The 14,642-nt window shown below is 37.5% G+C and overlaps 1 protein-coding gene across 1 annotated transcript in view; it reads right to left on the bottom strand.

The window, feature by feature from the left end:
- The window catches only part of KCNH7 (potassium voltage-gated channel subfamily H member 7), a 567,074-nt gene that overhangs the window by 153,583 nt on the left and 398,849 nt on the right, over positions 1-14,642 (bottom strand). The window contains exon 3 of the mRNA XM_078146161.1: positions 9,158-9,313. Within this exon, the coding sequence (XP_078002287.1) occupies positions 9,158-9,313 (156 nt within the window). The remainder of the gene's footprint in view (positions 1-9,157; positions 9,314-14,642) is intronic.

Here is a 14,642-nt window from a genome sequence, read left to right as displayed (position 1 = left end):
AGATGAGCTGGGATCTCTATCATATATACTTATAGCATATAGAAAGAAGTTAATGGAAATGTGGGAAGCCCAAATTTCAGACTTTTGGATTAATAAAGGAAAGCAGAGAATACAGTGAGGGACTTTCATGTCTTGTTTTAGGAATACAGAGACTAAATAAGGAAAAACTACTCGGAGCTTTTGGAGATGAATGGGATTCATTATAATTGACAATCTCAGCAGCTCCAGATTTCTTTTCTCCTCATGACACCTGGTCATTGACTTTGCTCTCCTAGCTGGTCTAACTTTCCCTTGAAGTCACCCTGTTCTTGTGATACCATGGCTTCTGGGCAATGATTATGATGATGTCAGCACCTCTCCATGTGGTCTCTGATTCCCCGGCCATTCCTGTCTCTCTTCTTTCCCCAGAGTCCGAATGGGAAAGTCAGAGGAAGGAAGGCATGAAATGAAAAGAAGGGACAGCAATACACAAAACAGGTCCCTTATGTTTTCCAACACCTCAGATAGTGGGGGAAGGGCTAATCTTTGACTTTTAAGATAAAAATGCTCACACAAATCGAATGAATAAACTGCTTGGGCAGTCATTAAAAATTTCTCTGATGGCCTGACCACAAATCAGTTTCTTCAGGTTCCAAGGAAGCAGATCATTGGACTGCATGATATCCCATTCAATAATGAAACATTCGACTCTTAGTTTGGATGATATGACTAAACAGTAAGAGGGGCTAGATCTGTGATTACATCGGTAGAAGAACATCCCGTAAGATACTTCCTCTACTAGTGCAGGTTAGTACCTTCTCTGAAATTTGTAGTTTTAGCAAGCTATCTAGGACACCAAGAAATAAAACGACTTCCCCAGGGTCATATGGTCATTATGTGTCAAAGGTAGGGCTTGAATCCAGATTTTCCTCACTTCAAGGTGATCTCTTTATTTACTATGCCACGCTCCCTCTGTTAACCAATCTATTCAATGGGATCTTTTTTGTAGTTCTGTTGTGAAAAAAAGTCATAAACTTAGGGCATCTAGGTGGCACAGTGAACAGAATGCCAGGCCTAGAGTCAGAAAGACTTTTCTTCTTAAGCTCAAATATGGCTCAGATACTTATTAATTCTGTGAGCCTGGGCAAGTCACTTAATCCCGTTTGCCTCAGTTTCCCCATCTAAAAAATGAGCTGGAGCCAGAAATGGCAAACCAGGCCAGTATCATTTCCAAGAAAACCCTAAACAAGGTCACAAAGAGTTGGACATGACTGATACTACTGAACAACAGCAAGAACATAATTTTAGGCAGCCAGGTGGCACAGCAGATAGGGTTTTGGGCCTGCGGTCAAGAAAACCTTAGCTTAAATCCAGCCTCAAACACTTACTAGCTTGTGTGAGCAAATCACTTAAGCTGTTTGCTTCAGTTTCCTTAACTGCAAAGTGGAGATTAAAAATAGTAACTATCTTCCAGAGTTGTTGGGACGATCAAATGAGATATTTCTCAAGAACTTAATATAGTGACTGGTACATAGTAGGTTTTATATAAATGCTAATTATCATTATTATTAATGTAAAATTATTCTTTTTTTCTGAAAACTAAGCCAATTATGAAGACTATACTCCTGTGTTAGAAAATATAAGCAATATCTACTTCCCATTCTTGTGAACTCAGGCACTGTAATGTTGGTAAAACTGGTTTAAACAAATAATTGCCTTTAATTAACAAGGGGGGTATAATTATGACCCAATTAATTTGTTAATAGCTGCCTGTGCTTAGGGGTATAAACTCAAGTTGAATCTTTTGGGGTAGCCCAAGGAAAAACACAAGGAAAATATGAGCATGTGTGATAACTTTGCTTATATTTATATTTATACTCAAGGCAAAATTTTTATCTGTCTTGGTCAAATAATAGCCTATTTAGGTATTTGGTAGCTTATCTCCCTGGTTTACAATACAAGTTAAAACATATTTGTGAAATTACAAAAAAAACACTTCTCTTTACTTATCAAGATAGAAGTTCTTTTTAAAGTCAGCAATTAACTTTATGTGACAAATACAAATGGAAGTATATTATGTTTTTATCTTAAAATTTTTTAATGAACAAATATCTATTTTATTTCCCTTCCATACCTTTCTCTTCATTGAAAAGGAGGAAACAAAACTCTCTTTAATTCTTGCATTGGCTATGTCAAAAAATTTATTTCTTAGCCTTTAACTTGAGCCCAGTACCTCTCTCTTAGGAGGCAGGTAGCATGCTTTATCGTGAGTCTTCTGGAATCATAGTTTGTTTTTACAATTGTATAAATTGCTCTCCTAGTTTACTTTATAACAGTTCATGCAAATCATCCCAGATTTCTCCAAAATCATCCCCTTCATGATTTCTTATAGCACAACAGTATTCTATTACAATTACATACCATAACTTGTTTAGCCATTCCTCAGTTGATGGACACCGCCCCCCCTTAGTTTCTAGTTCTTTGCTAGCACAAAAAAAGGCTACACATTTTTTGCACATATTGATAGTTTTCCTTTTTTGATCTCTTTTGGATAGAGACCTATCAGTGGTATCACCAGGTCAAAAGGTATGCAGTTTTGTAAAATTTGGGGTATCTCACATTGCTCTTCAGAATGCCTGGACCAATTCACAGCTCAACCAACAGTGCCTTGCTTGATTTGCTTCTTTTCCTACAGCCCTTCCAACAGCTGTCATTTTTTCTTTTTAGTCATCTTTGTCAATTTGATGATGATGACGATGATGATGATAATGAATAGGTAGGGTTTATATGTCATAGTGCTCTAATGTTTGCAAAGTGCTTTTCAAATATTTTCTCATTTGGTTCTCATGACAGGTCTGGAAGCTAGGTGTTATTATTATCCTCATTTGACTGTTGTGGAAACTGAGGCAAATAGCCAATAAATGACTTGCCCATGGTCACACAGTTAATAAATGTGGCTGAATTTGAACTCAGGCTTTCCTGAGGCTCCATCCACTATGTCATCTATCTGTCTTTGATGGGTAAAACCTCAGAGTCACTTTAATCTGAATCTTCCTAATTGTTAGAGAAGTGTGAGACCCCTATACCACATGGGTTTTGGCTATCCCACACTATTTCTGGATCCCACCTATAGCTCATGTCAGATATTACATCTTAGGGGCATTTGATGGAGTGAAGCCCCACTTTTCTTGCCTTATGCCATTATATTATGATATCATAATCTATTTTTCCTCCACAAAACTGTACACTAGTGTTTCATTGTGATAGGGACCTAGCTCTGGGTTTTCAAACGCTATGCTGCTGGAGTATAGGCTCTTGTAAATTCTATGAAGTGGGAAAAGGGAGCGAAGTTTATACTTCTATTGTCTTAAAGCCAGTCTCACTAAGTTCATAAAGGGTGATAATCACCCTCTTCCCTACAAATTTACTATTAAATGGTATATTTTTCTGATATACAAATTTATGAAGACTATTTAACAATGTCTGCCTTGATGGTAGTTGGACCTTTACCTAAGGAATCATAGAACCTTGAATCAAGAATCAAGGGATCATTCACATCATTTAGTCCCACCACTTTGTTTTATGGCTAAAACCCCCAGAAGTTATGACTTGCCCAAGGTCATGAAGATGACTAGGTGGCAAAACTAGGATTCCAATCCTCTGAGGGTGAAACACAGTATCTTACCATGACATCAAACTGAGGAAAAATAATAACTGTTCACATGTGTGCAGTACTTTAAGGTATAAAACTTTTCTTTACCACAGCTCTGAGAAGTTTGTTGAATCAGTATCATCAGCCCTATTTAGAGATGAGGCAGAAGTTGAGACTTGTGCCCTGTGACTTGTTCATGTTCAGAGCTGAAATTTGAATCCAGATTTCCCAACTCCAAAGCCAATGCTTTTTTTCCCATTACATCACAATGAAAAAAAATAAAACACAATACCTACACCTAGACTGAAGATATGAAAACTACTGACATTTTATTATTTTGATAGGTATTTGTATTTGGGATGAAAGCCAGCCTTGCAGGGTGGCCAGAGAGCTGGCCCTGAGAGTCAAGATGAGCTGGGTTCAAGTTCTCTCTCTGACACATATTGGTCAACTTGGGGTAAAGTCACTTGTCCTTTCAGTGAATGCCCCAGGCACTTCTCTAAAACCATCAATTGTGCTTCACCACAGAAATTAACAAACAACAAATTTCTGTATATTCAATGTCTATTATTTTAAATAGTCAGTATAAATCTTTTATATTCATGACACAGCAGAAAGCACTGGTCCTAGAATCAGAGAACCGAGGATCAAATCCTGTATCTGACACTTGGTAAGTACTTAATCTTTTTTTTTTTTGGGGAGGTGAGGCAATTGGGGTTAAGTGACTTGCCCAGGGTATCACAACTAGTAAGTGTCAAATGTCTGAGGTCAGATTTGAACTCAGGTCCTCCTGACTCCAAGGCCAGAGCTTCCACCTAGCTGCCCCAGTACTTATTTAATCTTAAACAAGTCACTTAATGTCTCCAGTCTTGTTTCCTCATCTGGAAAAACCAGAGATTTGGACTAGAGGGTATCTGTGGTCCCATTCAGCAATAGGTCTATGATTCTATTTGAATAGTGAAGATACATTACAAAAATAAATGAATTAATAAAATAAATAAAACTATATTAAAAAAACTTCAATGGTAAGGTTTTAATAGACAAAACTACACGAAGTAGAAACAAGACAGCACTGGAGGTGACCAAACATCATTTGTCTCCCTTCTATTTTTCTACTTGATATGAAATAAAGATGAAAGGAAAGAGCTATCAGCCATTTCTCTAGAATGACAGGGTCATCAAGGGAAATTTTGAATAAAATAAGCCTGCATCATATTATGATTGAAGCATGTAATCAAAGGCAATGCACTGGTTGTAAATAATAGGGCTTTTATATAATGCTCTGGAAAATGTTATCTCCACATTTGTACTCACTTCCAGCTACTCCTTTACAAAATGTGTTTCCCTGATCAGAATGACAGCTGAAGTACAGGAAAACTTCTTTTGTTCACAAGCTAAAGAAAGGAATCTTTATCAAATCTGCAGCCACATAGGCAAAAGATTTTATATTTTTAGTGCTGTTTAATTATAACAGAAATGCACAGAAACCATGCTTTCTATCCAGGGAGACTGCTGTGTGTGCATTATGCCCCATTCAGAGGTTGAGGCTCCAAGTTCTCATGTCATACGAGGTCTGAAATTAGCACTTTACTAACTAGGAGGCATTTTTCCAAATCTTGATGGACTGGGCAAGAAGATTGCTCCAGGGGGAGGAGACAGGGATTTTAAAAGAAGAAAACCTCTCTTCCTGACAGCACATGCTGTGCCAAACCAGTAGTTGGCATTACCAGGGCTTTCCTCTGGGGAATCTCACTGGAATGGCTGAATTTGACTGGGGAGTATATTACAATTAAGGAAGGGAAAGCAACAAACGAGTTAAGGGAGCAAGCCTGGGTTTCAGCACATTCCTCCTTGGTGACTTAATTCATTTTCCAAACAATGTCACATGGAGAATTGATGAGCTAGAGAATGTGATAGGCATTAGCCCCAAGTGTGGCATTGTTCAGATGCAAAACAGCCAAAATATTGGAAACCAAGCACTTTAGTACACGTGGCCCAATATTGCTTTAATAAGCCATTAAACTGTCGCTTAGATATAGCTGAGTAAAATGCCTTAGACTAAACTAATAGTTCTAACTATTGAAGCTTTGATTTCACAACCTTGCATTAATCTTAAAAGAAGGCCTTTTGAGACCAGAACTGCTTTTCATATTTGCAATTTCAGTTTAGATAGTTTCATATGTTATACCATTTTCTTTCTTTCTTTCTCTCCTCCTTCTCCCTCTCCCTCTCCCTCTCCGTTTCTCCTAACATTGAAATACAAATGTTGGTATAATGTAATTAAGCGAAGAACTTTGCATCTGGCTGCAGGAACTTACATTCAAATACCAGTCCTGCCCCTTACAACTTGCTTGATGTTGGGCATTTTAGGCAATATTTAAGTCCCCTTTGTACCCTAAACCCCATGATCCCGTGAATTGGGAAAGTGAATATCAAGTACAGTTTCTTTGCAAGGAAGGTGACATCTTTGTGGTCGTTTAACAAAACCCATTCCTCTTCAGGTTGCACTCCGGACTTTCTCTGACATACCTCAGAAACCTTTTCTTCCTAGAAACTCACTCCAGCCCTGGAACTAACACTTTGGAAGTATCTTCTTCCTGTGTGGCCTTTTGCTCTGATTGGATGAACTTCCTTCGAAAGACAATACCCCAGACAAGCCATGTCTTCCTCTTCTCTGAGCTGTATTCCAGACTTCTTCAAGGCAGGGACTGTTTTTCTTTATTCTTGTATGTGTATTCCCAGGGCTTAGCACAGTCCCTGATCCATAGAAAACATTTACTAAATGCCTGTTGGCTGAATGTCAAAACATATAGAACTGATGTATTTCCAACAGTGGGCAGCTAGGTGGCACAGTGAATATCAGTGCTGGGCTTAGAGTCAGGGAGACTCATCTTTTTGAGTTCAAATCTAGCCTCAGACACTTACTTGCTGTGTGACCTTGGGCAAGTCACTTAACCCTGTTTGCCTCAGTTTCTTTATCTGTAAAATGAGCTGCAGAAGGAAATGGCAAACCATTCTAGTATCTTTACCAAGAAAACCCCAAATGGATCACGAAGACATGAACACAACTGAAAAGGCCTGAACCACAAAAAAAAAAAATATTTCCAAATTTCCCTATTATTGTTGGCACTTGTAGCTGGGTGCCATAGCCAAGATTATCATTTTGCAGCCATTCAAGTTTTTCTTTTTAGCAATATTAATTGCATAGAGTTTTATACATACATACATATATATATATATATATATATATATATATATATATATATATATATATACACACATACATATATGTATAGACTATATGGTGATCTGTATTAATCAAAACCAAAACACAAATTAAGAGTCACACAATTCTTGAACCAGTTATTTTTGCCATCTTTTGCTGAAATACTACCCCAATACTTCACTGTGGCATGTGGAAGTGACCTTATATGCTTAAAATTGTCTTATTTTTTATTGATACCTTTTATATACCACATTCACTTTTGAATATATTCCTCTTCTTCCTCTTTGTTACTTCTTGCAGCAAACAGTAACAGTAGCAACAAAAGATTTACAAAAAAAAAAGTAGTTCAACAAAGCTAGGCAACTCATAACATGTTTGACAACATAAAGACAAAGGTCTATATCTATATTTCCCCACCTCTGCAGTGCAGGAAGGGAGGTACATTTTCTCAGTTTTCCTTTGGGTCCAAGTTTTGGACTGACTCTTGAAGGTTATTTCAATGGATTAAAAGTTTTGCTAGGTCCTATAAAGTAAGAAAGTTTTAAAGTATGATCCCAGTACCTTCTACCCCCTTTTCCCATCTCCTTCCTTTTATTGTTGTCTTCCCCATCTGAATGTAAGCTTCTCAAGGGTTTTTCTTATTGCTTGTATTTGTATTTCCAGCCCTTAGCATAGTGCCTGGCACATAGTACATACTTAATAAATTCTTGTTGACTAACTGACTGTGGACAGTCTGGACATTATCTGAAAATTGATTCATCTAGCTAAATTTTGGAGAGGTGAATTCCCAAGAGGTTGGTCATGAGGTGATGAATTGTTTTGGCCACAGTAATTAATCCAGACAATATGCTGGTCTCCATTGATAGAGGGTATACTTACACTGATAAAATTCCGTATCTTTGAGGTTCTTCTCTCCGCTTTTGCACCCTTCTCCTCATCCCAATCCAGTACAAAGTTTCTTGATAGGGATTGTTTCATATCTTTGTACTCCAGTACTTAGCACCATTTTGTTTTGTTTTTGTTGTTACAAAGTAGATGTTTGATAAATGTTAATTGAATTTAGGAAAGTGTCTGTCCACATGGAATATGGTATCTGCCTTTGAACAATGTAGAAATGCTATAGTGGATGGGGGCAGCTAGATGGCACAGTGGATAGAGCACCAGCCCTGGATTCAGGAGGACCTGAGTTCAAATCCAGCCTCAGACCAAAAACTTGTCACTAACTGTGTGACCCTGGGCAAGTCACTTAACCCCATTGCCTAAAAAAAAAAACCCAAAAAATGCTGTAGTGGAGTTTTAGACCCGAATGGTCTCCTTTAGCCATTTAGGAAGGGGATAATGATCAGACCTTCCATTTCGTTGGTATAAGGAGCTCCTAGGTAAGGAAACTTCTTTGACCAATACGGGCCTGGGATGCTTCTCTTTGTAGCACACAGTCTTAGGGTAGTTCCTAGAGCACTTAGAGGTTTAGTGATTGCATAGGGTCATTAAGCCAGGAAGTCTCAGAGGTAAGACTTGAACCCAAGTTGAGGTCAGCTCTATATCCACAAGGCCATGTTGCATTTCATTTGAATATTTTCCTTGATCAAATTACCCCTAAAATGGCCACGTCTCTAGTTCAGTTTGTGCTGTGCAGTCATGGATAAAGTGAAGTACATTTGCAAACTGAAAGAAAATCCTGTTGTTTAGAGTAAAGTGTTAAGTAGAGAAACAGCCATGTCCTAAAGCAGGGGCTCTAAAACTTTTTATGTCATGGACCCGTTCGGCAGGCTGGTGAATCCTATTGACTCCTTCTCAGAACAATGTTTTTTGTTTTTTCAAATCACAATTGACAGAAATGCTAAAATTCAGTTAAAGGTTTGTGAAAATAAAGATGTATTATTTTTCCTCTTCCAGGTTTATGGGTCCCCAGTTTTTTTGGTTGTTTTCAGTTCTGTCCAACTCTTCATGACCCAATTTGGGGTTTTCTTGGTAAATATACTTGAGTGGTTTGCTATTTCCTTCTCCAGTTCATTGTACAGATGAGGACACTGAGGCAAACAGGGAGAAGTGACCTGCCCAGGGTCACACAATCATTAAGTGTCTCAGGCTGGATTTGAACTCAGGTCTTCCTGACTCCACATCCAGTGCTCTATTCAATGAGCCGTCCCAGTTTAAGAACCCCGATATAGTGGTTTCATAAAAAAAATTATGTTCATTCACAAATTAAAACATAATCTGAAGTTTTACCAGAGATGGCAAAGAATGGAATGACAGGGAGACAATGATAACATTAAGAGCATTTTTTCCCTTGCACTTACGATTTACAGGTTTTGTTGGTAATATTGGGTTGAACCTCTCTGGGGAGGCAGCATTCTCCTCATCAGTCACATATTCAAAATTGATGATGAACATCATAGCCACTCCCTCTTGGTTTTTTACTGGAATTATGTGAGTGTTACAAATGAAGGTTGACCCTAAGGAGAAGAAAAGACAGTTTTTAAACCCCTAAATATACAGAATTTCAAGATCATAAGAAATCTCTATGGATTTTTCTCTCGAGATACAAAAAAAATATTGCATGCTGTGTTCAATTTACCATTAATCTGAATTTCATTTTAAGCATACTACACAAATGTATATCTGGAAAACACAGATTTTTGGGGGAAGTATTGTGTGGACAAATGTGTCATCATATCATGTAGGTAATGAATATCAAATTCACTTGCCATCTCTCTTACTATTAAAAATTCATTTCCCCCATGAAAGTAGCTAGCACTTGTATAGCATTTTAGGATTTGAGAAACTCTTTACAAATATTATCCCAATTATCTTCACAACAACCCTGGGTGGTAGGTCCTATTATTATCATCACTATTTTATAGAGAAGGAAACTGAAGCTGGGAGAGGTTAAAATAACTTGCACAAAAGTGTCTGAGAGGGGATTCCAATTTAATTCCAGTGTTCTATCTACTATGCCACCTAACTTACCCTTTTCCCTTAAAACAAAAGGATTCTAAGCATTTAAAATGTCTTTTTAAACATTAATCTAATATACACATTTATAAAACCCAATTTCTTTCTTTTTTTCTTTTAATTAATTTTTAGTTTTCAATATTAACTTCCATAAGCTTTTTAGTTTTACATTTTTTTCTGCCTTTCTCCTCTCTCCTCCCCAAGACAGCATGCAATCTGATATAGGCTCTACATATACACTCCTATTAAACATATTTTCACATTAGTCATGTTGTAAGGAGGAGTTAGAACCAATAGGAGGAACCACAAGAAAGAGGAAACAAAACAGAAGAAAAAAAAAGAGCAAATAGTATACTTCCATTCGTATTCAAACTCCACAGTGCTTTTTCTGGATGTGAATGGTATTTTTCATCATGAGTCTTTTGGAGTTGTCTTAGATGGCCGAGAAGAGCTAAGTCTATCAAAGTTAGTCATCACAAAATGTGGCTGTTACTGTGTATAAATGTTCTCCTTCTGCTCACTTCACTCAACGTGAGTTCATATAAATCTTTCCAGGTTTTTCTGAAGTCTGCCTGCTCATCATTTCTTATAGTACAATAGTATTCCATTACATTCATATACCACAACTTCTTCAGCCATTCCCCAGTTGATGAGCATCCCCTCAGTTTCCAATTGTTGGCCACCACAAAAGAGCTGCTATAAATATTTTTGTACCTGTGGGTATTTTTCCCATTTTTATGATCCCTTTGGGATACAGCCCTAGAAATTGTATTGCTGGGTCAAAGGGCATGCACATTTTTATAGCCCTTTGTGCATAGTTCCAAATTGCTCTCTAGAATGGTTGGATCAGTTCACAACTCCACCAGCAATGCATTAGTGTTCTAATTTTCCCACATCTTCTCCAGCATTCATCATTTTCCTGTTTGTTGGCCATGTCATGTTAGCTAATCTGATAGGTGTGATGTGGTACCTAAGAGTTGTTTTAATTTGCATTTCTCTAATCATAGTGATTTAGAACATTTTTTCATATGATCATGGAGAGCTTTAATTTCTTCCTCTAAAACTGCTTATTCATATCCTCTGACCATTTATCAGTAGAGGAATAAAACCCAATTTCTTGTAGGTAAAATTTTAAGGAGGGACATTCCAAGAGCCAGAATTATCCCAAAGTAGAATGGGCTACCTTGGAAAGTAATGAGCTCCCCATGAAGGGGGCTATCTAAGCAAAGACTGGATGACAATTTGTTGGTTTTGATGTAGAGGATGTGTTGTCTAAGAGGGCTATGGAGGTCCCTTCCAACTCTGAAATTCTGTAGTTACTCATTTGGCTCATTTACTTAATTATGTTTGGATTTAGTGCCAATTTATGATCACGATTAATAGCTTACCCTTATGTGTCACCTTAACAGATTGCAAAATGTTTGAACACTTTACTCTTACAACGCTTCTAAGCAGAAGTATCATCACCCCCATTTTGCAGATGAAATGGATCTGGGAGCTCACACAACTACTAAAGGACAAAGCAAAGACTTGATAGATAAACTGCTACTCAAAGGCTACCCAGCAAACCCACCTCATCCCCTTCACCTGTTGAAAGTTAATAATGAATCAAAAGTTTTAATATGCTATCTCAATTCTTTCCCAATTATTTTTTTTCCTGGCTCTAATGTAGCCTGCTAAAGTCACATCATCTAAACTATGGGGATTGGGAGGTGGGAAAAGAATCCTTTATTAAATTAGAGGACTATATTAAATTGTTGATTACATTGACTGTTAATTTAAAAATAAAGATGCTAATTTGATTTCTTCAATCAACAAGATAACCTTCTGACAGAAGCTTTACACAACAACATAATTGGGAAAACAAAACAATATTTTTATCCTCATTACCTAGTACTGATTTAATTTTCAGCCAGTCCTTTCCATACAAATGGGCACTTCCACCACTGCCTCAGACCAATCTACTGAAAGAACCCTCTATTAATGTCATGGTAGCCATTCCAGAAAAAGTGGGAAGATACAGGAAATCTTTGGGGTTGAAAATGGGAGGAGAGAAGTAGCTTTGAAACACTTGACTGCCTTAGGGAATCTGACTCCTAGGGAAGGACTTATATGATTATCATCCTCACCCCTAAAAAAATCCTCTTCCTTGAGGTGACAGGTTTTTTTGGTCACTTTCCTGTACTGCCTGAAAATTCAAACAATGAAAGATTCATTTGGGTTAACAAATACCCTTTTTAAAAAATGCAGATTGCCTTAGGAGGGTTATGGTGCTATCCATATATTATTATGCAGTAGTTCAAACAAATCACGTCCCTCCTAACTCTAGCAGAGATCTGTTGTACTAAACGTTTATGGGAGTTTTGACTGAGGGGAAAAGAGATGTATGCGATGCTCCAGTAAGAGCCTGAAAGATAATATGAGGGTACTTGGGTGCTTAAGAACTTGGGGAGAAGGGCACTAGGGGGTGTAAGAGGAGCACAAAAATGATGTGAGAGAATAGCAAAGATAAGTTTGATTTATTTAAAAATTTTTCCTGGGGAGATCAAGCTCACAAGACTGAGGAAACTCTAGCTCCTCTTTCCAGGACCCCAGATCACAGAATCTCATTGTCAGAATAAAGAGAGTGTAGGATGTATTTGGCTTGATCCATGGGCAACACCTCACTTTACTTTCTTTTCCTTTCTTCCAACTCACATAATGGAACAGACTATGACAAAGGCCCCTCAAATAAAGCTAACATCATTTTGCTTTGGCTTCTTGGAGGAAATCATAAGATAATTTAAATGCAGTGCTTTGAAAATATTAAAGTGTGCCATAAATGTTAATTATTATAGTCTTATTTAGTCACGTTCTAAAACTCCTTGGCCTTCCTAGTTGCCCTGTATCTCTAATACACAGTTGTCATTTTAGCTAGGAAATCCATGTGTGCTTTGGACAATATAAACTGAGTCAGGTTAGTATTACTGGTTTTATGCTTCATCTCCATCAACAAAGCTGGATTTTGTGAGCTAACCTAGAAACCTAGCCCTCATTGATAACATTGTCTCTATGAGAAAATGTGTTCTGCATTACAAGTAACTGGTTTAATAATGAACTTTTGGAATGCAGCCTCTGAACAACTTGAAGATTGCTGTCAATTGAAATTTAGACAGTCAAATACCAGAGCCTCCAAAATTCAAAATGTAGAGAACTTCCTTTATAACTAATTTCATATTTTCCATAAATGTGAATATGGTATTTATGGAAGGTAATGCTATATGTATTAAAAATGACATGCTACACCTTCAAGTTTTCCAGCTGTATCTTCAATCCACTTAATAAAACAGTTAGCTATGGCACTTGTCATAGTTTCCATGGTAACAAATTGGATGACTTTAGTAAACAGAAAATAAGCAATTTAAGACTGTTCCATTAGAGCTAAAAATAGAAATGCTTCAGGCCAAGCATTGCTACACAGTCTGGTTAAACAGAGGGTCTGAGGAGATGCTAGAAATAGCCATTATGTACTTGGCTAATGAACCAAAATATATATATATATATATATTGATTTTTTACCTCCTAAAATGACATTTCTTGGATAATTTAGGAGAGCATTATGAATTCACATGTGTTATCGAGTGGTTTTAGTGTTTTCAACATGTGGGGTGCACCGCTGACTATACATGAAAACACTAAATAATAGCGTTAAGAGGGCAGGCCTAGATAAAACTGTGCCCCCACACCCCATGACATTTTTAATGGAATTAGAATGTAAGAAGATGTAGTAGCTAGAAGTTCTTCCCCTGCCCCCAGATTACAGGAAGTAATCACAGAATTTCAGAGTTAAAAGCAATTTCAAAGGTTATCTACTCCCACTCATACCTTGCTATAACATTCTCATTTTGATATCATTCAGCCTTTGCTGAGAGACCTCTACAGATATGGGGCTCACTACCTTCTCTGATAACCATTCTACTTTTGAAGGGCTCTTAATTGTTAAGGAAGTTTTGCTTACATTGTGCCTAAATCTGTATATCTGCAGCTTTGATTCATTAGTCCTCGTGGCTGTCTGGATCTAAACAGAACCAATCTCAAACTTTCCCCACATGATTGCTCTTCAGATACTTGATGGTGGACATTTAGTTCCAACCCTATTTACTCTTCTACTCTCCCTCATCTCTTTTGCCAATTCTTTTCTCTGGGCTAAATATACAGACTTAACTAGCCTATAAAATACAATCTACACTCTGAAAAACTGGAGAAAAAAGTTGTCTGCAGCACTAATATTAGTAGATCGTTTAGCAGTACTAAAGTCATAGGGTCATAGAAATACAGAGCTTGAAGGGACCTTAGAGATTGTCTAATTCGGGGGTGGGGAACCTGTGGCTTTGAAACCACATGTAGTCCTCTAGATCGTCTAGTGAGGCCCTTTGACCAAATCCAAACTTCACAGAACAAATCTCTCTAATAAAAGGATTTGTTCTGTAAAACTTGGACTCAGTCAAAAGGCCATACCTGAGGACCTAGAAGGCCACATGTGACCTTGAGGCTGCAGGTTCCACATCCTTGGCTAACTCTTCTCATTTTACAGATTAGGAAACTAAGGTCCAGAGTGGTATGATGAATTGCTCAAGGTCACAAAATAAACTAGTTAGCAGAACTCAAGCAAGAACCCAGATCTCCCAGCTGTCACCCTGGTGTGCCATCTCTATCGATGAATATTTAACCTGTGAAAAGTTTGCAAGATCAAATATGTGAACTAACTACCTAGCCTGCTGAATAATAGAATTAAATGTGGAATATTTCCCTCTCCATATTTACCCTGGTTTTTATGTGTGCAAGAAATGT

The sequence above is a fragment of the Phascolarctos cinereus genome, unplaced genomic scaffold (genome assembly GCF_003287225.1).
Source record: "Phascolarctos cinereus isolate Bilbo 61053 unplaced genomic scaffold, phaCin_HiC Scaffold_726;HRSCAF=1367, whole genome shotgun sequence".
In the NCBI taxonomy this organism is placed as follows: Eukaryota; Metazoa; Chordata; class Mammalia; order Diprotodontia; family Phascolarctidae; genus Phascolarctos; species Phascolarctos cinereus.
The sequence above is the reverse complement of the archived record's forward strand: the minus strand, read 5'-3'. Positions and strand labels throughout refer to the sequence as shown.